The sequence below is a fragment of the Gopherus flavomarginatus genome, chromosome 14 (genome assembly GCF_025201925.1).
Source record: "Gopherus flavomarginatus isolate rGopFla2 chromosome 14, rGopFla2.mat.asm, whole genome shotgun sequence".
NCBI classification, from domain to species: Eukaryota; Metazoa; Chordata; order Testudines; family Testudinidae; genus Gopherus; species Gopherus flavomarginatus.
In genome coordinates, this window is record NC_066630.1 from 34979211 (window position 1) to 35005988 (window position 26778).

General features: G+C 43.7%; 2 protein-coding genes across 6 annotated transcripts in view; both read left to right on the plus strand.

Moving 5' to 3' along the window:
- The window catches only part of DNAAF1 (dynein axonemal assembly factor 1), a 34077-nt gene extending 24349 nt beyond the window's left edge, over positions 1-9728 (plus strand). For all 5 annotated transcript variants that reach the window (XM_050923328.1, XM_050923330.1, XM_050923332.1 and 2 more), the window contains 4 exons: positions 944-1053; positions 5583-5651; positions 8296-8677; positions 9019-9728. In XM_050923328.1, coding sequence (XP_050779285.1) covers positions 944-1053; positions 5583-5651; positions 8296-8677; positions 9019-9119 — 662 coding nt within the window. In that variant the 3' untranslated portion in view covers positions 9120-9728. The remainder of the gene's footprint in view (positions 1-943; positions 1054-5582; positions 5652-8295; positions 8678-9018) is intronic.
- Positions 9729-14548: 4820 nt separating this feature from the next.
- Positions 14549-26460, plus strand: LOC127034487 (5-hydroxytryptamine receptor 3A-like). Its single transcript, XM_050923369.1, has 10 exons — positions 14549-14594; positions 16863-17023; positions 17396-17440; positions 17527-17636; positions 18140-18309; positions 19368-19525; positions 21102-21164; positions 21312-21519; positions 24909-25118; positions 26195-26460. The coding sequence occupies exons 1-10, from the start codon at positions 14549-14551 to the stop codon at positions 26458-26460; spliced, it is 1437 nt and encodes a 478-aa protein (XP_050779326.1).
- Positions 26461-26778: the final 318 nt, after the last annotated feature.

A 26778-nucleotide genomic window follows, 5' to 3' on the forward strand; every position in this document is an offset into this window, starting at 1 on the left:
TGGGATGTAAGAATGAGGAACTTGGCTTAGCATCTTTCCACAGTATGTAACTGAGGCTACGTCTACACTACAGCATAAAATCGAAATTACTAAAACCGGTTTTATAAAACCGATATTATAAAATCGATTTTATGCGTCCACACTAGGGCACATTAATTCGGTGGTGTGCGTCCATGGTCCTAGGCTACCATCGATTTCCGGAGCGGTGCACTCTGGGTAGCTACATTAAAGGAATGAGACCAATAACTTCAATTTCCGTCCACACTAACCCTAAATCGATATAGTAATATCGATTTTAGGGTTACTCCTCTCGGGGAGGAGTACAGAAATCGATTTTAAGAGCCCTTAAAATCGATTTAAAGTGCCTTGTAGTGTGGACAGGTACAGAGTTAAATCGATTTAACAGTGTAGTGTGGACCAGGCTTGAGGAAAATGGAGTTTTGGGTAACACGGCATTAAACACCAATAAAGTTTAAAAGGGGTGGGGGCTGATGCTTTGGTGCCTTTATAAGTGAAACAATTACGTTGACCTACATTTCAATTTCTTTCTTTCAAAATGCAAAAATCAACTTATATAATTCAAAGGCATTCACTGATATGATGTAAAGACAGAAAGGTGAGTTACAGCTGGATTGGGTACAAAACTTTGGAAATCTATAAGAAAAGATTTTTCATGTTGGGTCGAATAACACTTTCCTAATCTTAAAAAATTTCTCATGTACTTTGGACCTAATTCTGCAAGTTAGACATACCCTTATATTTTCTAACACAGTGAGTTTCATAAATGCAGAAAAATCCAAATTTCCTTACTGTAGACAAGGCAAGAGACTGGAGATAAGATGAATTGAGATCAGTGATAGCTCTGAATATCAGAAGGGAGACAGACCTCAATTAGGGACTTAAAAGACAAATAACTGACTAAATATTTTTCCTTATTCCTTAGCAATTCTAATAAGGAATATGGCTACTGAAGGTGCCCTGGTTACTGAACTGGATCAGTCTGCAGAAACAGAGCAAATTAAACTGGAGATACCAGAGAAGCTTTTCATTGATGTATGTATTAGGGCTGAGTATGTAATCATTTGTTTTGTATTTTGAGGGATCCAAATTTAGATCACATCTGTTGCCCACAAATTCACTCCTCTTATATACTGGCTAAACAATTGCGTGTGGCCTAGGTTTTGTAGGAACTTTCCACTGCCAACAAAAATTCCCTTGAAAAAATATGAAGGACAATGCAACATCTCCTGCCTAGGAACTACATGGCATCTGGAGAGGGTTTCTGAAGTTCCTTGGGTAAATTTCTTGACACATCTTCCACATCTCGTCTGCTGTGTTGCACACAGTAGTTCTAAAGTCAAACTCTTTAGAACTCGGAAATCGTCTTTCATTTCATAAAAAAAAAGAAAAAAGAAAAAGTTTTCAATTTTAAAAAGATCTCAGTAAAAGGATCTCAATTACAATATAATTATTCTCATTGGGAAAAAAATATATCCAAGAGTTAGCCAAAACCCAAATCTAATGTACAATGAAAAATATAAACTACTGAACAAAAAATTATGAGGAATAAATAGCCATCCAGTCATTTTGTATACATATTATTTGAGTCTACAGCAATAGTTAATCTTTCAACAATAATTATATTTAAATAAAATAAAGAAATATACATTAGCCAGTATATATAATTAAAGATTACCAATCTAATACCCTTTTCTGTTGTTTGGGCCCTGAGTATGTAGATAATTATAGTTATGTACTTGTTTAACTTTAAGGATATGAGTAATCCCACTGAAAAAAAATCTCTCTATATAGAGAATCTAAAGTAACCAAAAAAGAAAAAAAATCATATTTAAACTTTAAGGGATGCAGCTTCTGCCCCTACTGACAAACCCAGAATTCTAAAATTATTATTTTTCAAAGTACTCTCTCTATTCTCTTATTTAGAATCAGGATGCAGTGATTTGTGTTTTATTAGCAATGTATCTTTTAATTGTCTTTTAGTTTCTCTTTCCCTATGGGCGGTGAGGGGGGACCCTTTTTGCCTTAGTGGAATGCTTGCTACAATGTACTCCCACTGGTTACTTTATTCTTTGTCTAGCTGTGAATATTTGCTGGATCAAGCCCTTAATCTGCAATTTGTATGGTATCAGTTTAGAGTGCAGATTCTGAAGACACTCAAAAACTGGCTTAAAAGCAATCTCAGTATTGTGTGCACCCTTTCTGGGAAAATCACCTTGGCTCTGAGTTGGGCCCTACCAAATTCATGGCCATGAAAAACACATCATGAACATGGGGGAGACCAGCATTTCTCAAATTGATGGTCCTGACCCAAAAGGGTCACAAGGTTATTTTAGGGGGGTCGTGGTATTGCCACCCTTACTTCTACACTGACATCAGAGCTGGGCGGCCAGAGAGCAGTGGCTGTTGGCCAGGTGCCCAGCTCTGAAGGCAGTGCCACACCAGCACAGAAGTAAGGGTGGCAATACCATACCATGCCATCCTTACTTCTGCGCTGCAGCTGGCAGTGGTTCTGCCTTCAGGGCTGGGCTCCCAGCCAGAAGCCGCTGCTGCTCTCTAGCTGTCCATCTCCGAAGGCATTGCCTCCACCAGCTGCAGCATAGAAGTAAGGGTAGCAGTTCTGCAACGCCCCCTACAATAACCTTGCAACCCCCCCCCCAAACTTCTTTTTGAGTCAGGACCCCTACAATTACACCACAGTGAAATTTCAGATTTAAATAGCTATAATAATGAAATTTATCATTTTTTAAATCTCGTGACCGTGAAATTGACCAAAATGAACCATGAATTTGGTAGGGCCCTAGCCAGGGGCGGCTCCAGGCACCAGCATGCCAAGCGCGTGCTTGGGGCAGCAAGCCACTAGATGCGCTTTGCCGGTTGTCACGAGGGCGGCAGGCAGTCTGCCTTCGGCAGCATGCCTTCAGAGGGCCTGCTGGTCCCGTGGCTTCGACGGACTAGCAAACCCTTTGCAGGAAAGCCGCCGAAGGCAGCCTGCCTGCCGTGCTTGAGGCAGCAAAATGCACAGAGCCGCCCCTGGCCCTAGCTATGAAGGATTTCTTTTCATGGGGCTACCTGGTCCCAGATCAAGCCCCTTTGCACTTGCACTAATATTTGGTTAAAAAGTATTCAATACCATTCTCATTAATTTGTTTCATTCATATTGAGAAAGATGTGTTTAAAAGAACTCAGTGATGGATGGAAAATAAAAATAGGTACTATATCTTCCTCCTAAAAAGAGTATAACAATGTCTTGTTGCATGAGTTTCCTTTTGACTCCTAAGAGACATTCATCTCTGAGCTATACAGGCAAAGAAACAAGGCCGAGATAAAATGCTAACAAATGCCAGTGCCCTACGGTAATCTATTCTGCAGCTGTTTTCAGAATTGCTCAACAGTAGAGACACATTCTGGTAGCAACATCCAATACTCGTGCTACTGCACTCAATAGTGACATCAGTAGGAAGGACAGTGATGAGACCAGTGGAGAGAAGCTCTACCAACAGTACAATATCCAGCACTCCTGCCATGGTGTTTACAGTGGTACTTAGAGATGACTTAAATAGGAAGGATAGAGGTAACCCTTTGGAAAGGAGCTGTGCCAATGCCAGCCAGCAGATCCCTTTATCCTGCAGCAGTTCCACATAATTTTATCAACCAGTAATGAGCAGGAAAAGCAGTGAGTGTGGGAGCCTAGAAGCTCCAGCAGCAACCCCCTTCATTTTTAAAAATTAAGCTGTGCGTGCTATTGCTTCAGTATTGCCAACCTCAAGAGATCAAAAATCATGAGTTGGACCCAAAAATCATGAGATTAAAAAAAAAATCAAATCAAGTTTTTTGGTCAGTCTTTGGATTTTTAAACTCCCCTCTACTACTCTGCCAATGCGTGTGAGATAATGTGAGGTTGAAGAGTCAACCTTTAACGTACTTAAAAATGCATGCCTCTCCCTGAGTACTCAGATGGAGACTCCACTTACCCTTTCCTGACCGCTATGCGAGGGGAACTGACATCCATTTCCTATTACTGTGTTGGCTCTCTCCTCTCTTAGTTTATTTCCTTTGATAAAAGAAGGGCTGGATGGTAAATCGTTTGAGAACACTCGCATGTAGAATTTATATTACTTGTTCACATTGCTGAGTCATGGATATACATATTAAAGACCTTTCCATTAACTTCTGCTTTCTGAATTTAGCTGAGCAGGGTACAGAGGAGTGTCAAGATACAGGGGGCTGAGGCAAAAATGAGTATTGCATATTGTATGCAACAGCAGAAAAGAAAAATGCTCTGACATTACACCTGAACAAATTCACATTTACATAGTACCAGGAGTGAAAGTAGCACAGAGGACTTACCGGTACGCGGGCCCGGAGCCGGGCCACCAGAAGGGGCAGAGCCTCAGGTGGAAGGAGCGGAGCTGGGGTTCAGTCTCCCCCAGCAGTCCATCCGCGTTGCTTGGCCCGTGCTGGGGCTCCAGCAGTGATTTAAAAGGGCCCTGGGGAAACTGGTTCTTTGTCTCTCCATTCTGTTACTTCTCTTGTCTGCTGGCTTGTAAATTCCTTTGGGTCACTTATCCCTCTTGTGTAGTACCCTTGTCTGACCTGGGTGCCACTGTGCTTTAACGTTGGCTGCGTACGGGCCAGTACCACCGGCCACTTCTTACCAGTACACCATACCAGCCCACTTTCACCCCTGCATAGTACTGTAATAAAAGAACAAGTGACTAATCAGTATTAGCTAATGGGCAACTAATGAGTAACCAGCATCTTTAGGGAGCACAGGGTTATGTAATCTCCCTCCATTAAATTTTTCAAAAAAAAATTAAGAGTTGAAAATATTTGTAGCACTCCAAAAATAATCTTATATAATGGCAGTGTTTGTGTGCAGAAATGTAGGTCAGTCATTCATATAAGCAATAATTTCATAGTAAAAGCATTATGGGATTGGGTGAGTCTTTTGCAAGAAGCTACACTTCCCTCACTCTCACCTGCCTTCCATTCCTCATAGGGCTTACCCAGAAGCTATGCTGCTATTACATCCCCCCACTGTAGTTGCGGATGACCACAAAGGGGGAGTGGAATAGGAAGCAGCATTAACATTTCTATCTAGAAGTCTCTTGGGTTTGAGCAGCACATATGCAGTGCAGATGTTCCTTGGACACCACCAAATCAGCCTGTGCCCCAGAGATCGCCCCACCTGACAGTGGGCATGTAGATGAGTTTCTGTGGGCTGACATGCAGGAGTGAACACTGCTTCTTCGTCTTCACTATCTTTTTAGAGCTGTCCTATCCTTTTCTCCTTCTTTCCTCCTGCATGGTAGTAGAGTGGATTGGGCACTCTAAGACTATTGCTAGCCTGATTTTGGAGGCAGATATTCTATTCCATACTAGGCACGCATTTGAAAGACAAGGCTGCCGTTTTGGAGGGGTGAACACAATTGTGGAGAGTTCTAATTACAGTGTCAGTTTTAAAAGTTTTGCTTCAGAGCTCAGGTTTCAAATGGGGTTTTGCTTTTTAGGAGTTAGAAATTGCCTGTACGGTTGATAAGCTATTTTGTGATCTTCTTCAGGAACTGCCTGATTTAGAGGATGTGGACGCTAGTGAATTCTCACCAGTAGAGGAAAACTCAATCCAAAAGGTGAGCTTCTTGCTAATTATTCTTATCAGGCTGGTGCTCTTCTACTCACATTTACTAATACATTATAATATGTACAATAAAGTACAAATGGTGCATTTCTGTTTGAGAGGTGAAATAGTTATTTAATTTATAAAATGCGATTGGCAAAATTTACCCTCACATTCTCTATACATTAAAACGATGAGTTGCATGTTACCTTTCAATTTGAATTGCCACATTATCACACTGTAACAATAAAAGGATAGTAATGTGAAACCTAAATAAGATGGACCTCTTAAGAGTGTATTGTATTTCATTTTCACTTATAAAATGTAAAAGAATGATACACATTTACCGTAATGATCTGGTTTGATTGACAAACTGCCCTCTACCCAATAAAATAAGAAGTTCTCAATTGGATTTCGTAGACCCAATGCTGCGAACAGCCATAAGATATAGTCTTATTCTGCTCTGTTGGTAGGAGCCTGCAGTTAGCTTTAAACCTACAGTTGCCAATGAGATTCCAAATGAGCAAAATGTGCAGCATACTGGGAGCTGTCAAGTCCCAGGTGAATGTCAATTTTTATAGAATTACATATAAATGATACAATATGGTATTTTCTGTCCTGGTGTTATATAGAAGCTATTAAATATTGGCTTAATTGGATACACTGTATAACTAGATACATTAAAATTGGAAAGCTACCTAAGAAAATATTTCTTATCACTAGTCACCTCCCCATTCTTCAGTCACATGTACCCAGGGATGGCAACAATAGAAGCACCTTCAGAAACTTTCCAGAATTTTTAGTCCTCCTTCACATGAGGCAGGAGTCTACTTTATGCAATCTTAAAAGGACCTTTGATTCGCCTACAACAGAAAAATCCATGTGGTTTTTTCTTCTCCTCTGGACATCAATCTGGAAACATAGAAACAATTTATTTGGGAATGCTCTAGTCCTCAATAATTGGTTCTGATATACTGTATGCAAATACTTGACCAAATCTACTATTTGGTCAGCTTGCCCTGCATTTTAATCTGTTAGAATAGTGCCATCTTGTGAAAATAATCAGAATGACTCAGTACACATTTGTTCAGGCAGTGCTGGGGAATGAGACACAATCATTTACGCATAGTTATTGAGGTTAACAGCTGACAGAAAATCAAATAGGGAGAAAAACACACAAGATAGCAGCCTTATACCGTAACTAGTCCCATGTGTAATTTTCCATGCTGGCCTCATCCCTTCCTTCTTTACATGGACCCCTGGGAATAATCCCACTCCCCAGAATTTTCCCTCCTGCAAAGAATAAACGTCCATAGAAAGGATGCCCAGTTTGTATTTAGCTTAATAACCCTCCATCCATAGACATCAAAACTGCGGTTCTCAGCCCAAACTACCCCCATTCTTGTATGTGGGACTGGAATAAGTAAATGGCTCCATCAGGGCCCCCTACTGCACTGTATTGTCCCCACATCACCTGTCCCTCCAGGGGAAGAGGAGGAGAATCAGGAGCTGCAGAGATCCTTGGGCACCTGCCTCCCACAGTACACTGTAACTCACTCACAGGTGCTAATGGAGGGTCCCTAGCAGGACCACTCTCAATTTGTCCACCCTCCCTCACTTGTCCCGGGATTAGGGGAAGCCAACCAGCACTCTGACTCCACCAGAGCTGAAGCCAAGTGCAAGACAAAGGCTGTCATTCAAACACAAACCCCAATGGAGAGCACTTCCAGGAGGGCCCCACAGGGTTACCCTGGGGCTGCCGCAGTATCCTAGCTCTGATCAAAAGTCCCAGTGGAGATCCCGTGCTGCTGCTTTACCTGATGCCCCAAGTGTACCCTGGTCTTGTTCCATGTCATCTCTGCCCCCTGACATCGTGTGACTGCTGAGCTTTGATGCAAATGACCTGACTTACAGCAGGCTGAATCCTTGGGGAGCTGGGATCAGGGAGCCAGCCAACTTCCCTGTGGCCCAGGAATGGGCCAATCAGAACCACTGGAGACAGGCAAGAGAGCCTGACAAGACAGTCAGAAATACTGCATGAGAACCTCTCCCCTAAGGCTGAAAAAAAGCACAGGGCCGAAGAAGTCCCACTCCATAAGTGGGACAGGCACAAATAACCTCAACTGCTTTGCCATTTATACAGCTTTGATTTGTTTTGATTGTTTTAATTAAAAAATCTGAAAGACATAATTTATTGGTACTTCAATTTGGTGACTGACTCCTGGCATACATTAGAAATTTATATTCCTTAAAAACAAAAAACAAACAAAAAAAACACTTAAAATATATGAATAATTTCTGATCATTTTAGTTTGTGGCATCTAGAAAGTTTTATAGGCTGTAGATCCTCCAGCATTGAAAACTGCTTAATCAAGTGTGCCTCCTGAACTGTAAATAGTTTATGACATGCCAATTAAGACTGATGTCTGATAACTGATTGGGAAAAATTCAGCTCTTTTCCACCAGGCAACCCTATATTTCTGCTTTCCTTGATCTCTGTATGAAGTGGATGTTGCATGGGTAAGCAGGGTATTAAAACTGAGAACTGTCTCATGGATCTAAGAGCAGAAGTTTGCCTTTGAATTGTAATAGTCCATCCCTTAGTAGCTACTTCAGTAGTAACAGATTATTTTCAATTATGTTGTCTACCTTTATAGCAAGCATGTCATCCAAAGATTGAAATCATTTCTGAAGTGAGTGATGTCAAGGACTCTGCTTCAGAGGAAAACAAAACCTTATTTGGGAACTCAGTAACAGAAGAGATCCCAACAGCCATCTTTTCAAATATATGTAAGGTACCTGAAGACAGTCAAAGGGAAACCACAAGACTTCTTGTAGAAGGTTTAGCAGAGCCTTGGAGTCCAGAGAGAGACTTAGAGGTCAAAGTTAAACAAGCCAAACCTTTGAAACCATTGATACAAGAGATTATTGCTGAACCAATAGATGAGATACTGACATCAGCAGCCTACAATAAAGTGGATGACCTAACCTTAGAGGAACTGGACAACAAAGACAGTCACATCAAACCCTCCTGCTTTGGTAAGATTATAACAGAATTTAAAAGGGAGGGAGAAAGCAGGTAAACAAGGGGGGAAATGGGAGATGGTGGCTGTATTTTGAAAGAAGGAGTTTGTTCACCCATTGTCAGTGACCTTAGCTAGTTAGGACTGGGGGGAAGAAGGGACTGAGGAAATCTCTGAGTGCTCTCTTCCCCCTAGTTTGTTGTATCCTACTGGGATCTCAGTAGGTTGAGACCGAGTATTTTTCTGTGACTATTTTCATGCAAATGTTCATAGTAGGTTTCAATAATTGGAATTTGTTTCTTTTTCCAGTAATAAAGATGATTAATCACAATTTCACTTGTCTTCACGCTTTAACAGAGAATAGCACTGAGGACAAAATGGTGCAGTGCCTGGCAGAAAATGGAGGATCCCCTCATAAGCCACAAGATAACGAGGACATCGAGTATGGGTTAGATTAAGTGATGAATAAAAATGGACCAAATATGGAATACACCATCTGGCCCACTATTTGTGGTTACTCCTACTGTGGGTCCCTCAGTAAAACACCTGAAAATACACTTCGTGTGATGTCATTGCTCAAATGACAGCCTTAATATAGGAACTTTGTGTTCTATCACAAAGTCAGCCAGTCATGGCCAACATAACAGTATAGCCCTCAGCAGCACTACATTAAAGTCAAGTATTTCTGTGAATGATGCCAGACAAAACTGAACCACACTGCTATGCAGAAGAGAGGGGCTAATTGCCAGCTTACCCACCGGTACCAAGTGCTTTATGGTCTGATTTTCAAAGGTGCTGAGCACCTATAGCGCTCATTGCAGTCAATCACTTGTGAGCGCTCAGTACCTTTAAAAATCAGGTCAGTAATGTTTAAAGGTTGAATTCAGGTTTCTTTTGAGAAGTTATTTCTTTCAAAAAATAGGGACGTTAAATGTTTCATTTATTGCTGTAGTTTTAATCTACTGTGTTACATTTATTTTTGTTCGGTCTAAAGAAAATCCTGTTATTAAGGTGCTGCATTGTTAATTTGTACAATTTCCATGTGCGTATATTCCAGCAAATACTTACCAAACATGCTCACTGAAAATAAAGTTAGTTTGCTTCTTAGTAAGATATGTTAAGACTGTAAAGCTCTGATATTCATAATTATATGCAGAAAGTGTACAGAAATACTGTGTTCCTGCATGCAAATTATGGGTGGACGTTTTTGCACACAGTTAGGGCCTCTTGAACCTAACTTATCAAAGAACTGTGATGAAGATGCACCCCCACATCACACTTTTATACATGGAACAAGTCTCAGCCCCGAGGATTAAGACTTTTCAGTTCATTTTTAAAAAATTAAAATAGATTAAAATATTTACCTGCTAGGGACATCTGAGATGAAGAGGGCACACAATGTTGTTGTTGTTGGTAGGCTCTCTCTAAACTGCCCAAATTCTGGGACTAGCTCCACAAATCTTTTAGGGAAATAACAAGTCAGTCAGCAACAACAGGCCTGAAGTTTCTGCTATTATGTTGGAGGCCAGAAGAAAGCTGTACCGAGGGGAACCATTTCTTCTGTTCTAGGCTTCTCTTTTACCCTGTAGTGCCAGCCTTGTGCCAAAATTAAGTCTGGGCTCAGCTGAGACTCTGAGCTCTGGCCCCTCCTCATTCAGTACTGCTGAACAATAGGACAGGATTGCAGGAATTTATGCAAGGTGTTCACTCTAGTGCTTTGCTTCCTTTGTGCCACTGTAGAGGGGAAGTTTGGGAGAACAACCAGTGGAAACACAATTTCATGGATCCACTTAGCTCATGGCCTCCAAAATCTATGTGGTTAAATTCCTTTTCACCCCTTACACTTCCTTTGTACCTCACCACACACATTGAATTCCAGCATAAGGTGGTTCCCTTGAAAATCCCAATCTGGTGAAGTGCAGGATGTGAAGCACTACACCCAGCTAATCAGAAACAGCTAAATTCCTTTCATGAGTGGAGGTGGCAGGGCACCTAGAAATCCTATAGTAAGAAATTAAAAAAAAGAGGGAGAGGGAGAGATTGCTAGAAACTCCATCCAATCCCTCCACATACAACCCTGTGAAAAGCATTCCCACATCTTCTTTCAGTTTTTGCACTTGTCCCATCCACTTCAGGTGTGTGTGCACTTCCAGTTCACCCAAGCTGGCTAGTTTTTCCTCATAATGGTAGCCATTGGAGCGTCCATGAATTCCCCACTTCCTTGTGCTTCTGAGCTGGTGGTATAAAGGGGAGGGGCCTCCCTGACCTTCTCTCAGTTCCATCTCATGACCTGTGGCCGGTAGAGTGTGTGTACCTGCTCACACAAATTCCTGAATCGTGTGTCCTCAAGTGGTATTTGCAAGGCTGCAACCTGTTCATTGGTACATACTTGCACTAGTTATTATGCTAGTTCTCAAGCATCAAGGGCTGATGCAGCTAGATTTGGAAATTGTGTTGCAGTTCTTCTTCAGCCTCTGAAACCCTCCTGTTTACCATATTGCTTGTGAGTTGCCTGAAGTGGGATGGACATGTGCAATCATTTGAAATCTAGCAAACTAGCTTTCTGTGGAGTCTTTTCCCTGTGGGGTTAGCCTCTGTCTTTCCATTCTGTTATGAGCTCTGTAGGCTCTCTGGGTCTTGTCTGCTGGCTCATAAGTTTCTCCTGTTCCTTTGGGTCACTATCCCTCTTGTGTAGTTCCTTTGTATGACCTGGGTGCCACTGCACCCCTCATGACTCCTTCTGCCCACTCCTGGTGTCTCTAATGGCTGGATCCTCACAGGACCAGTATCACCTTGGCTGAACTCCCAGTAGTCCTGGATTTTTCCAGATACACACACCTAGCCCAGCAAGGTACCTGGTGGCAGGAGGCATTCGAGGTGTACACTGACCTAACCCTTCAGGAACATGACGACATTGGAAAGTAAAACTGCTATTTTACCTTATTAGGGAGGAAGTCAGAGCAGTCTGCACCACTGCCTCAAGTATCACAGTAATTCTAGGAGCCCTGGATACCTTTTGCTCCCCAAAGCAGAATGAAACTGGAGTGACACAGGTTTTTCACTAGATACCAATCTGAAGCGGAGGGGATAAACCCCTATGTTACTGCCTTATGCACATTGGTTGTTACATGCAATATTTGGGGACTTGACAGACTCCTTAATTTGAGACAGGATCGTTTGCAGAACTTGGGACCACCACACATGAGTGGCTGCTCCAGGAAGGCACCCTCACGTTAGACAGATGTTTAGTCATGGGGCATGCAGTGGAAGCCTCAAGAGAGAAGGCCTAGGAGGCACAACTCCTGTATGTGCCATGAAACAACAGCAAAGGAGAGCAAATGGCCAGGTTTCCATAGACTGCAAGGCCAGAAAGGGACCGTTATGATCATCTAGTCTGACCACCCTGTATAGCACAGGCCATAGAACTTCTAAAAAATAATGTCTAGACTTCATCTTTCAGGAAAACATCCAATCTTGAGTTAAAAATGGTCAGAAATGGAGAGTCCAATATTAACCATTGGAACAATTTACCAAAGGTCATTACTCTCACTTCTCATTTCCAGTCTGAACTTGCTTAGCTTCAACTTCCAGCCATTGGATCAAGTTATGCCTTTCCCTGCTAGACTGAAGAACCCATTATTAAATATTTATTCCCTGTGAAGATACGTCTAGACTGTAATCAAGTCACTCCTTGACCTTCTCTTTATTAAGATAAACAGATTGAGCACTTGAGTCTGTCACTATAACCATGCTTTTTAATCCTGTAATCATTCTCGTGGTTCTTCTCTGTATTGTCTCCAATTCATCAATGTCCTTCTTGAATTGTTGGTACCAAAACTGAACGTGGTATTCCAGCAGTGGGTAGCACATGTTCAGCTGATTATCCATCACAACCTCCATTTCAGAGTCATTGCTTCCCAGAATAGTACTCCAGTCTGTAAATACGGCCTGCTTTCTTTGTTCTTAGATGTACATTTAGCTGTATTAAACACCTTGGCGGTGGCCAGTTTACCAACCAATCCGAATCACTTTGAATCAGTGACCTATCCTCTTCACTGCATATCACTCCCCAACTTTTTGTGTCATCTGCAAACTTTATCTGTGATGATTTTATGTTTCTTCCAGGATATTGATTAAAAATGTTAAATAGCATAGGGCCAAGAACCAGTCCCTGTGGGACCCCACTGAAAACACACTAGCTCAATGACTATTCCCCATTTACAGTTACATTTTGAGACTTATCACTTAGCCAGTTTTAATCCATTTAATGTGTGCCATGTTAATTTTATAACATTCTAATTTTTTTAATCAAAACGTCATGCAGTCCCAAAGTAAAATGCCTTACAGAAGTCTAAGGATATTACATCAACACTATTATCAACCAAACTTGTAATCTCATTAAAAAAATATCAAGTTAGTTTGACAGGATCTATTTTCCTTAAACCCATGTTGATTAGCATTAATTACATTACTCTTCTTTAGTTATTTATTCCTTGAGTCCCGTATCAGCCACTCCATTATCTTGCCCAGGATCAATGTCAGGCTGACAGGCCTATAATTACATGGGTCATTCTCTTTGCCCTTTTTAAAAATTAGCATCACATTAGCTTTCTTCCAATCTTCTGGAACTTCCCCAGTCCTCCAAGATTTATTGAAAATCAACATTAATGTTGAGTGTGCTCCCAGCCAGCTTCATATCCAAAGTGAGATGAATTTATTGTGGGAGATAGCTTGAGCAAGTAAAGGAGATGTGCCCCACATTAGGACAGCGTTGCAAGGAATGTGACAAGGTGAACCATTTTAGCCATATGTGCAAGAGCAGTGGAAGATCTCAGAAAGACTGCTGCAGACATGCACAAGAGCGGGATTCCATGTCAGACAGTAGTGATGACATCATGACTCCCCTTGAGTGCAAGAGCATATGAAGTTAAAGCTGGACAGGAAAACAACAAGTGATAGTACCAACCTCTGTGCATGTGACAATGTTAATAGGGAAACCGCCCTATGCAATTTCAGCAGGATAGCAATCTAATAATGTACAAAGAGAGTTTAATGCAGCCCATACGACAATATGATCTCATAGTAACTATCCCAAAAAAAACCAGTCCCCCCCAGGGAACATGGGCATCTGACTAATTCCACAGATCAACATATAACGTCCATTCCACTGTGCCTCAGGTGAGATGACAACAGATTTAGAAACAGGAATAGTTTTAAGCCTTTGGGGTTTTGTCTTGAAGCTATACCCCCCCGCCACATGCTAATGTGGGTTAGGCCTGGTCATTATTTGGATGGAGGACTTCCTGGGAAAACCCAGTAGCTGCAGAAAATGGACTTGGTGATTCAGCATGTGGCCTTTTTCCTTGTGAACCGGTACTGAAGCAGCCTGGTGTTGGGGTCACTGCTATCCTTTGGCTCAGATGTCAGTCATGGTCAAAGAGAGCAAGTCATCGCAATTACAGATCTCATAGAACTGTTCTTGACACCCAGTGATGTTAATCCCAATGTCCTTGCTACAGTCCACTTTCCACCTCCCTAAATTGGCAAATTGCCACTGGGACTTGCTGACTTGAACTCTCTAAGAGTCCAGGAGGCATTGTGCCTGCTGGATGCTTCTTCCCACCCTTGCATACCGCAGGGAGGGTTGAGCCCTCATGGTATAAAGTATATAAGGTCAAGTTGGGGCTAAGTCTGCGCTGAGGGCTGGGAACAGGTTGAACAACTCTGGTGATATTGTTCTGTTCCTTTCCTGTGTGATGGGGACTTAATGGAAACCTGCCACTCCCTTTAAGTAGACAGGTCTGAGGAAGACAGCAAAGAAAAATCCAGTGTTAGATCAGTACAGGAGCTGATCAGGCACCTGGTGCCTACATTCCATGCAACAACTATGACAAGATGGCTTATATTTATACTGGTCAATTACGTGGCGTTAGGTAAGTCTTGGACTTAAATCTTCATTTGAAACTGAGCACAAAGCCTTAGAAATCAGACTGAGGAAAGGCCTGTCTATCTCTTTTCATGCTCCTGTTATCATACATTTATGAAAACAGTCAGAGGGAAAGGCGTACATTTTGATATAGACAGGGGCAGCCCTTCTCCAGAAGGGGCAGCCCAGTTCAAAACAGGTCTGGGATAATTTTTCTTGGATCTGGTTTGCATGTGTTTGTTCCTGTTGTGTTTGCTTAAATGGTTCGGTGAAATAAAACTTAGCTTGAAGTTGACACATTTTGTTACACTCTCTGTGTGAACCTGTTTAGTTTGGATCAATGTCAGAAGTAGAATAGCGGCCATTGTGGGAAGTGTTTTTTCATGAGTTGATGTTCGGTAGGGAGCCTTGACTTCCATCTTGTGGTTTGTTCTACTGAACATGGCTCAAACTCAAAACACAGCTACAAAGCACAGCCCCAGAAAGCTGGTGGACATCCAAACAGAGCAAAGCATTTGCATCCGATTTCAAACAATAGATGAAAAGTTCACATTAACCACTTATTGATTCATGAATGCAGATAAAACACAACCTTAGGTTGATTAGGAGGAAGATCAAGGGTTAGACTGTTCTGTTATTTACAATATTATTTTCTGTCAAGTTCTGATTGGAGCCTGTGATGGAGGATAGTCACTTCCATGAGCGCCACATGTCAGCTGGATGCAAACCTGCACTCTTCTCTGCCCCCAGTGCCCACTGTTGGCTGTTGCCCTTGCTGGGTGGGACTTCATTGGCTCAGCCCTCCAGCTAAGTCACCTGGTTAATAGGTGACTGGATGACTCCTTCTGGGGTATCAAAGTTCAACATATGGTTGGCCCCAATTCTGGCCCTGTTTAAACCCCAGCCCCCTTCTCAGGCTTTCAGCAGAGTCTTGTCCCCTTTTGGGACTTAAATCACTTTCTCAAAGGCCAGTAGGGGAACTCAGCCCACTCACTACTCCAGGTCCTAACCCAGGGACCGTATAACAGCAGCCACGTACTGCTTCCCTTAATAGTTGCTGCTGCTATTCTCCCTGGGCTGCTTCCCACTCAGTCCCATCACTTCACCAGTTACCTTAGGGTTACAGCCCTTGGGTTCTCTCTGTCTAATCCCTGGTTGATCAGGGTCTCTCCCAGGTCTCCTTGCCTAGAGAGTTTCTCTTGTTTTCTAGCCCTTCCTCTCCCTTCTGGTTCCAGCCAGCAACTCATGTACTCAAGCTCTGCAGCTCCTTTTAACTGAGCCTGCTGCACTCTGAGTGGCCACTTCCCTGCAGACTTTCTCAGCAGGCCTGGAGGACCCACCTTCAATGCTCCTTTCCCAGGGTGGGGTACAATAAGACCACCAGGCCTCCAGCAGCGGCCCTCAAAGGGCTTGGAACACCCCATCACACAGGCTAATTAATGACTAGCATTCTTCAGGAATACAATTGCTATTTCTTGTTTGATCCATTGTAGCCCCATATACAAGAAATATTAGTACATATGTACACACATAAATAGGTAAAGCAAGGATATCTTACCTTTGGAGAATAAGACTAGGATGAAGATTTCGCAGGGTTAGGAATGATCATAGTGTTGTAAATAATTATAATTATGCTTCTTTCAGGGGGTATTTTGCAAGTGCATCCATTTGATTGCCCATTTTGCTGGTCATACAGAATGCTCTAGGGCTGAAGGCTGTTGGGTGCCTTATATGAAATGAGCTGGTGATCTCAGTCCAGGGGAGCTGCAAGGATTTATTGCAGCAGTTAGTGGTGGCAAAGTGATTTGAAGATGGAAATGCCATATAAGTGCAAACTATGAATATAGGTTCCTCCTGGGGCAAGTGTCTTAGCCACAAAACTCCCCATCACAGCTGGGGCGAGTTAGTACCCTTCTTCACAGACTAAGCAGAGAGGCCAAGCATGGAGTTGAGAATGTGGAGTGAATTATCCTCACACCCTCTCAGGAGTTGGGGCTGAGTCCCACTGCAGGGGAGATGTGATGGTGTTTGCCCTACTGCTCCCTGAGCTGCATTGTACATTACCTGGCCTACGCACAGAGAGAGGGTGTCCGTTTTCAAGGGTCTCAAATCAGGACCATCAACAGCACTAAATTTACCCACAACTTGTAAAACAATAAGAGAAGGCCTAGTCCTAGAACTAGATGCATGCAGTCCATTTGAGAGCTCCAGGATGAGAGCCCTGCTACCCTCACCAGTAGCACTGAAAGGCCCCCCTCTGTTTCTCTGGGAACAGGTCTGACAGCCTGCCAGGAGACCTGCAGTTATTGGGATGTGATAAACAACCTGAGTATTGCAGATGCTAATCCTCGCCTGATGAGCGTGCGCCCAGTGACTGACTGGAGAGAGCCCTCCATCGTCAGAATTGATGTCACCTTACACGCCACCCTGGACTTGGTGAGGGACTCTACCAGTGCATGGGTGAAAATTCTTCCATCTTCCTGTCTCAACTCAGGGACCTTTACTGATGCAGTTACACTGCTTGTTGGCTACTGATAAAACACTAGTGCTATTCCCAAGTGCAGAAGTGGCCTTAATTTCTCTATGCAACAGATCCTTCTTCCTTCTTTTCATCAGCCTGTAATCGGGTATGAACACTCATAACTTTTTCTCTAACACCGCTCAGCTGCTCCCATTAGCTGCTGGTATCTCAGCTTCCTTCCAGGTCTCACTAGCCTGTATCTAGCAGTCATTACCCCTGCAGGAAATTTTCTGCATCTTTATTAAAGACAAAAATAGATATGAACTAAATTCTTTCTCTTCCTCTAGGATGAGAAGTTACAAATCCTTACGTCTCTAGTGAAATTCCAGATGGTGAGTGTCATGTTCTTAACTTACTATGTCACTTTATCACACTCACTAAATGTCAATCTTCCCCTAACAATCCATTTTTTTTTCAGAGCTGGACAAATCAGTTCCTCACTTGGGATCCCCAAAGCTTCTGTGGAATCTCTAAGATCTCCATCCCTGTGGACTCTGTATGGAAGCCTGACCTCTTTGTCTCTGAAATGTAAATTCTCAGTATTAAGTTGAGGAGAGGGTTCTCCTTTCTTTCAGTGTCAAAATTGGGGATGAGGCTATGAATGGCTGATTAATAATATGTGTGAGTAACATGCAGTAAGTTATTGGGACTCTCGTCAGCTTTTGTTTGAATGAAACTACACAAAAATAAACTGCATGGCATTGCTCTTCTCAACCAGTATTACATACTGCAACTTACTGCAGGGCATTATTTAACAGAACACAACAAATTCATCCTTTCCCCTCTTCCTTCAGTTGCTAGTTGCTATCATTTTAGGCTGCAAAATCAATTATTTGATATGAATCAAGGAAGTGTCTAAACACCCATCATTATTACATATGCATGGACCAAAGGCCATGTTAACGGTGTAGAAGCCCAATGGTCTATTCCTTCCTACCTCTCTGTCTCCATTGGCAGTGCATTGGCAAAGACCTCTGAGTTCTTCAAGGAGCCAATGTTGAGATTTCCAATGCATTTTTTTCCTTCTTTAGGACTGAAGATCCTCAATCCCCCACAGTTCCTTTCATGTCCCTCTCCAGTGATGGCACCATCAACCAATGGAAACCAATCAGGATAGTGAGCACTTGCAGCTTGGATATCTACAAGTTTCCATTTGACACTCAGAAGTGCAATCTGACCTTTGGTCCCTATGTGCATACAGGTACGTGGGTTGGTGCACGATGGTGGGGGCTCCATTTAGCATCAATAATATGGGAAGGGCTGGTGAACAAAGTTGTCATCCTTGGAGACTATTTAGCAGAAATCTGACTGTCCTTAGGGCACTTATAGATAGCTCCCTGGAGAAGTGGTAGACAATTCCTAAAAGGGGTGAGGACTTTGTTCAGTCCCCACCCAACCAACCCAGAGGATGCTCTTCTTGAAGACACAAACATACTTTGCCCAAACTGGGAATTAATGTTGGGCTGACTCAATAGGCGTGGGGCATCCATTGAGATACACATGCAGCCTGATAAAATGTTCTGCATGAGTCAGCTTTCAACTTTCAGTCAGCTCCTTAATTACCACCTTCCCATTCTTCTGCTAATGGTTTAGGGCCAGATGGTGTCTGATCCTTGCATGAATGTGTGTGGGGGAAAATGTGCAATGGGCTCCTGTGTGAGTGCCGGGCACAACTGCATGCCATGCTGAAGAAAGCATAGGGACTTCTCCTTCCTGGCATCCTCCAGGGGTGAAGGGCCCTCAAGGATGGAGGGGAGGAGACATTCTCCTCCCCACCAACATGCAGACTCTGGGACCATCGTATTGTACTGTCCTAAGTGTTCCAACATCTCCTTCATGCTAGGGAACTCTGGGATCCCAACTGCAGCTCCCCCTGGCAGTGCTGCTCCTCCCTGTCCAGCACGGCCCTGTGACTCTGGCCTGATCTGCCCATTAATCTCATAGTGCCATGCTGACTGTGAGAGAGCAGAATGGTGCCAATGCTCTAAGGCTATTTGAAGAGTGACTGCTGGGTGATCAAGCCCTCCACTTATTGACTGAATATGCCATCTTGGACACCTGCCCATCATGATCCCTGTGAAATATCTCTGCAGGAATGTGCGATGAGATTTTAACTCGCACACCTAAGTGATCACTGAGCACCTGCCTGTAATGGTTTATGTCATTGGAAGAAGCCCTTCCAAATGCATCAAAGAGGAAATGAATCATATTCCCTGGGAATGGATTAACCTGTTATCTCTCCTTTCTAACTGAAAACAGTTCAGGACATAGTGGTGGTGCCAAAGTCCAACTCCTCTGCAGTGACACAAGCTTCCCAGGAGAATTATGCGAAAAGCGAATGGCTCCTTGGGAAAGTGGATGTTCTGAGCAATAACGTATCCACTGAGGAGAAAGAATGGAGTCAAGTCATATATCAGGTAGGACTGGAAACAATACACACCACACATGTAGCCTATAGCTAGGGGATTTGATCCCAGATTATAATATATATTTAATAATCCAGTTAGCACAACTGTTGTCTATCCAGCACTAGTCTACTCAAAATCCATCCTACTCCTAATCTAGCCTTTCCACTTGACTTTCTTCTTATAGAAGGAGGAGCTAGGGGAAATCTGTGTAACACAATCACTTTAGAACACAAAGCTGTGTAAAGGAAACTACACAGATTTCCTTATATCATTTGTATTTCCTTTCTTGGCTCGTTGATGTTAGAAAACCTCTTATTGCAATAGATTTTTTTATAACTTGCTGGCTTGATGCAAGAATAGGACTGTTTGGCCTTAAAGTCCCACCACAATGATACACACAATTTTATAAATAAAGTTTTTTCAGACTTGTCACCCAAGAAATATTTTTGCCAAATCCCTTGTCCAGCCCTGATCATCCTTCATCTTGACCAGGGAGTGGGCAAAGTTTTTGGCCTGAGGGCCACATCGAGGAATAGAAATTGTATGGCGGGCCATGAATGCTCACAAAATTAGGATTCGAGTGTGGCAGTAGGTGCGGACTCTGGTTGGGGGGTGCAGGCTCTGCGGTGGGGCTGGGGAGTTTGGGGTGTAGGAGGGTGCTCTGGGCTGTGACCGAGGGGTTCAGAGGGCAGGAGGGGGATCAGGGCTGGGGCAGGGTTGCGGGAAGGGGAGCAGGTTCTGACTGGGGATGCGGGCTCTGGGGTGGGGCTGAGGATGAGAGGTTGGGGTACAAGAGAGTGCTCCATGCTGAGATCAAGGGGTTTGGAGAGCGGTAGGGAGATCAGGGCTGGGGCAGAGGGTTGGGACAAGGGGAGCAGCTCAGGAGTGCAGGCTCCGAGCAGTGCTTACCTCAAGCAGCTCCCAGAAGCAGTGGCATGTCCGTTCTTCGGCTCCTACATGGAGCAGCCCCTGACCCTCAGAGAGGGGCCATGTCGTGCTGGAGCGGGGCCGAGCCGCGTGATGTGGCCCCCGACCTGGCTCCCCAGAGGTAGCTTGCAAGCTGGCTTAAAATGGCTCGCAGGCTATAGTTTGCCCACCCCTGATCTTGACTGTTCCAGGCACCTAATCCCTGGCCTTCCACCTCTTGCCTCACCATCTCCAGTCTCTGCTTGAAGTTTCCAGCCTCTTTCACTTCTCCAGTCACAGCAATGATCATTGGTTCCCTTTAACTGACTGCCTGTCTTTCACTGCATCAAGTTTGAGCCACTCACTCTTTCCTTCAAGGCCTCGTATTATTGTCTCCCTCTGGTTTAACCTACATCTCTGCTTTCACAGCGGTATAGTCTTCCTCCCTTTTTGCTTACTGCATCACCTGCTTCTGTTCTCAGCTTTGGGCCTACTGGGTTGCTGCGCCTCACTCTGGGAATAATATTGCACCTCCTTCCTTTCTCCTTTCTCTTCTCCTTCAGACACTCCTTTATACTCACTTTGCCCAGGAATCCTTCCTATACCGATGTCCTCCCAACATTATCGCCACACCTTCTTGTGCTGAACTGTTCCTTTGTGGTTTGTTTTTGTCTATTAGATAATACATTCTCCAGGGCAGGAATCCTGCCTTATTCGCCTTCTAAAGCACAAAGTAAAAAAGGTACATTTCTGGGGCTATATAAATAAATAATAACAACGAAGAGAGACCCAAGCAAAGTCCCATTCAGGTAGACTGTGTCCATCTTTCCGTTAGAATAGTGAGGTGGAACGTTTTAGTGCACTGCTCACAAGTGTTGCTCTTTAACAGATAACCATACGGAGGGTACCAATCCTATATGTCATCAATCTCATAGTCCCTGCCGGTTTTCTGGTGCTTGTGGATGTTGCCAGCATGTTCATACCGATGGAAGGAGGTGAGCGGCTGGGATTTAAAATAACAGTTGTTCTAGGATTCTCTGTGCTCTTGCTGATATTGAACGATTTGCTTCCCAATTCAGAAGACACGCCAATCTTGGGTAAGAGCTGCACAGTCTATTGTGGTTTTTATACTGAAATAGCACCTAAAGCCGCCAACCGAGCTCAGGCCCCTATTAGACTATGCAACTGTACAAACACATTGTAAGAAACAGCCCCTGACCCCGAAGTTTACAATCTCAAGCCAGGCAAAGAGGGAGGGAAGGACACAGAGGCACAGAGCAAGAGACATGATTTGCCCCAGGTCACACAGTAGCTTGGTGCCAAAGACAGGATTTGAATTCAGGGTTCTGGAATCCCAGTCCAGTGTCCTATCAACTGGCCCCCACAAAAGACTTCACAAAGTGCCCTATGGATCTGGCAGTGCAGATCGAGTTTACCATTCAGATCTTCTGATGGCCACTATATAAAACGCTAAGATACACAGATACATTGGGTGGGATCCAAGAAGGGAGGTTGCAACACTGAGCGTCACAGGGCCTAACCTTCAGGTGCCTAGAAAAATCACCGGAACAGCACTATGGTCCACACAGGTGAGGCTCCTGATGCAGCAAATGGGGAGTGATAGGCACGTAAGAGTGCATTTCTCAAAAGCCAGCACACTAGATGTGGAGCCCCCTGAGCCAGCCAATGGGAGATTGTGCTGACAGGAGTGTGTGCTAAGCCCCACTCCTCTCTCAGAGATCAGCATCTTCCTGCAGCCCAGTTTTAGGTGCCTAGCTCTGCATAGCCATCCACACCCAGGAAGCAGCTTCCTGGAGCCAGACAGCTTAGGCACCTAAGGAGTTTCTCGCAGGAATGAGTTAGGCACCTGCCTTGTGCCACACAAAGTGGTTAGAGACAGAGGAGGTGAGGCTGATGAACATTACAACTTTTTGCCCAGTGGTTAGTGCACTCACTTGGGATGTGGGAGACGCAGGTTCCAATCCTCCCTCTTTGCCAAAGGTGGAGAGAGGATTTGAACAGGGGGCTCAACTCTCAGGAGTATGCTGTAACCACTGAGCTGTGGGATATTCTGAGGTGGGACGCCCGCCATCTCTCTGCTGCAGCTGCTCCACAGTGGCTAAATTATTAAATAATGATGGCATGATTGGAGCAGGGGCCTGGACCTGGGCTCTCCCATCTCCCAAGTGGTGCCTTACCTTGGACTACAGAGTCATCCCCCCACACATTCTCTCTCTCTCTGTGCATACATACTTAAACAGTCACTGGGCTAGAAAGACAGAGAGTAAGTGACTCCATAGCTCAGTGATTAGCACACTCTAAGAGGTGAGAGCAGGGCCGTCCTTAGGATTTATGGGGCCCTACGCAGTATTATTAAACTGGTGCCCCTATGCCAGATGGCAGCCCAAGCTCACAGCCTGGTGGGGGAGGGGGAGGAGGGACTTGACAGCAAAGGATAATGAGATGCCTGGCCTGCCTCATGGTGGCGGAGAGTCACAGTTCCCCACAGAGACTTCCATGCCCTCTCCCTCATGCAGAATGGACATGAAGAAAGTACCTAATTAAAAGCACTAAAATTTGGGAATAAAAAATGTCAGTCACAGGTTTTTTTTATATGCCCTGAAGTTTATCAGAGATTTATTTGCAAAATCTTCATAGTAAGGGTGAGTCAGCTGTCCTGCTGAATACAACATTACATATAATGGAATACATGATGCAGCTCTTCTCTGTTTTACATTTTCTTATTCAGTATTTCTAAGCTGAATTTATATTTTAAATGTACTCAAATCTTAAGCCAGCATTCCAGATTATTACGTATTTAACTCACTGAAACAAAGACATTCTTTTAAATTAATCAGAGAGGTTTAGTGCGTTCATAACAATGTTCATTGCTTTTAGAAAAAGGGAACAGTAATTTACTTTGTGTGATCTCCATAACAAGAGACATGGTTATGAAATTTCACCAACTTTAAAAAAATATGTTTCCAAAGATTTTAGGTATAACAAGGATTTTGTCTTACTAAGGTACTGATTTTGCTGGAGGGTTCTTTTAAAACTAGTTCGTCGGATAGTCAGAAGTAAAGAAAGGGAAACTCTTTGTCCAGCTATCCGGAAGGGAAGGACTGTTGTCCCTTTAAGGGCTCTCTTCAGTGGGGAGTGGGGGGAGAGGTGGTGAAGGGATGGACAGAAAGGACAGGAAGACTTGGAAACACTTTTTTTTTAAAACTATAGTAATTAAAATGTGTATTTTAGATAAGGGAGGTCTTTTGAAGGATTTATTTAAAAAACTGTATGTCTGAAGATCCACGCATTTAAGGCTAAAGATGATTGTGCATCTAAAACTCTATGCAAGCATTTTTTAGAAATGTGATTTTATAATCTTCACTAGCTCACTAATGAAATATTTTTAAAGCAAATTTTAAGCTAAGGTCCTGTAGACTGACATGTTCTGTGTAAATATTACATTAATGCACAACTGTTTTTGTCAGTAACGTCAGAAACTGACTATAAAAATTTATTTGGGCATAAGCTTTCATGGACATCTGATGAAATGGGTTCTAGTCCACAAAAGCTTATGCCCAAATAATTTGTTAGTCTTTGAGGTGACACAAGGACTCGTCCTTGTTTTTGCTGATACAGACTAACAGGACTGCCACTCTGAAACCTGTCAGTATATACCTTGGGGTTGGCAAATGCCTGTTAAATGGCTTTATTACCCCTTGAATGTCTCTTTAACAGTTTCAATGTTGTGCTAATAGGTCTGGCAGGCTGGAGGTTTTTTCACTTTTAACTCCGAGATTCCCTCCCAGGGAAGACTCACCAGGCTAGAGCAGCCATCTGTGGGAGCCTGCAGGAAGGGTCAGAACAGGGATAGGAAAACAAGAGGGTGGACACTAAGACCCAGTGGTGCCCCAAATTTTCAGGTGCCCTACGCAGCTGCCTATGTTGCCTATCCCTAAGGACGGCCCTGGGTGAGAGACCCCACTGTTCAGATCCTTTCTCCTCCTTAAAAAGGTTGGGGATTGAATCTGGGTTTTCCACATCCCAGGCGATAAAAGTTATAAGGTGGGCTGCTCCTCTTCTCCCCCTCCCCTTGGATTTTAAATAGGTCCTGATCTGGTATGCACTCTCTGACCACACCTACTGTATGAGGCCCCACATGCATGTTAGGCAGAGGACCACCCGTCTTTAACTGGTTCATGGATCGCTCTGGGGCTTTGCTGGGAGATAGGCATCTGGATGCCTAGAGGGAGGCAGCCGTGCACAAGCTCAGAGGCAGAACCATAGATGATTAGGGAACTTTTATCCTGAAAACGTAAGTGCCGAGTGGATTAGGCACCTACAGGCTTTTGTGGGAGTTTTGTGAATCACAACGGAGCCAATGCTGGGACTTTGGCACTTAAGTGCCTGTGTGGATCTGGGCCATTGTGGGTAGGTGACATTCATGATCAAGGAGATGTGCTTATTCTATTGCAATTATTTCCAGGTGTTTTCTGTGCCGTGTGCCTGGTGATCATGGTAATCAGCATTGTCGATTCCATCTTTATCTCCTACATGCTGCATCTCTCAGCAGTGCGACCGGATGTGCCCCAGTGGCTGAAGATCTGGGTACTGAAGCATTTGGCTTTCATACTTCGCATTGACACAGCAGAAGTTAGTGAAAACAATGCTGCAGGAGTCAGGAACACAAAGAAAGGTATCCACTGGTGTTAATCCAACAGCAAGGCCAAGCTGGGCACCCAACTCCCTTAGGCTCCTTTGTGCTTCTCAGCCACTGACCAGGACCCTCCCCCTCACAGGATGACTGTGGACTTCAGCTTGTTGTAGATAACGTTTTTTGAATGAGGGAAATGTGTGTTTCCTGCCCTGGGGGGCTCCTCATTACTTTCCCTCATTACTAGGATCAATTCTCCCAACCCCTAGATGGCAGCAGAGTCTAGCACATTAAACAACCAAAATTGGTTTTAGTAACAGTATGTTATTTTCACAAAGAACATGCCCAGAGATCCCATCTGGTGAGCTCTTACTGATTTTGTATAGAAAAGAAACAGTGAGATCCAGGTAAGAAGTGACTCGCATGAAATGAGTGAACTCACTTCAGTAGGCAGGCTCTGAAATGGGAGGCTGATTTCATTCACCAGTAACCCACTGCATCAATGCAGGTTATTAATTGATTAGTTGACTTTGTTCATCAAAAACAACTGGTGGCTGTGCAGACTAATGGTTAGAGCACAGGCCTAGGCTGGAGGAGGGGTCCATTCCTTACTCTGCCACTGTCCTGCTGAGGGCAAGTCACTGAACCACTCTTCTTGGAAGAATGAGGGGGGATTTGATAGCTGCTTTCAACTACTTGAAAGGGGGTTCCAAAGAGGATGGATCTAGACTGTTCTCAGTGGTACCTGGTGACAGAACAAGGAGTAATGGTCTCAAGTTGCAGTGGGGGAGGTTTAGGTTAGATATTAGGAAAAACTTTTTCACTAGGAGGGTGGTGACGCACTGGAATGGGTTACCTAGGGAGATGGTGGAATCTCCTTCCTTAGAGGTTTTTAAGGTCAGGCTTGACAAAGCCCTGGCTGGGATGATTTAGTTGAGAACTGGTACTGCTTTGAGCAGGGGGTTGGACTAGATGACCTCCTGAGGTCCCTTCCAACCCTGATATTCTATGATTCTAAGAGAATCAACATTTCCCAAACCATCTCTAATATATTGGAAATAATTGTCGTCCCCATCAACACCTTAACATACAAATTATTTTTCTGGTTGTGATTGTAGCTACTTCTGTGGTGGGAGAAGCAGCAGACATACAAACCAGGAGATGCTTACAAAAAGAACATGACAGTGCGGAAATTAAACTGCTGAAGAAGGTGCTCCTGGAGCTCTTAATGATCCGTCGTCACATGATCATGAGTAAGAGAGAAGAGGAGGCCAAATCAGAGTGGAATATGGTGGCGTTTGTCCTTGACAGATTCATCCTGATTTGCTACCTTCTAACAGTGTTCATTATTTTGATAACCGTTGTGGTAGTTTGGGCTTTCTAAGCTGTTTAACAGGCCATACTTGTAATTTGGGAAAGGCGCTTCTTTTTCTGTGATGTGTCTATAAATCCAAAGTAGATAAGCAAATCTGAGATGAACTTGTAAACAGAAGGGTGATAGCTCAATAGCTCTGATTACTGCCCGGAGCTACCTGTGGGTCACTCTCACAGGTTTCCATTCCGGTTTCTAGAGGGTCTTACTATAACAGGCCACAACAACCTCCTCTTGTCTGCTGTGCGCCTGGGAAAACACAGCTCCTGTTCCAGTCTAGCTTGAGTTACTACCCAACACAAATAAGTAACCTGGCAGAGGATATCCCAA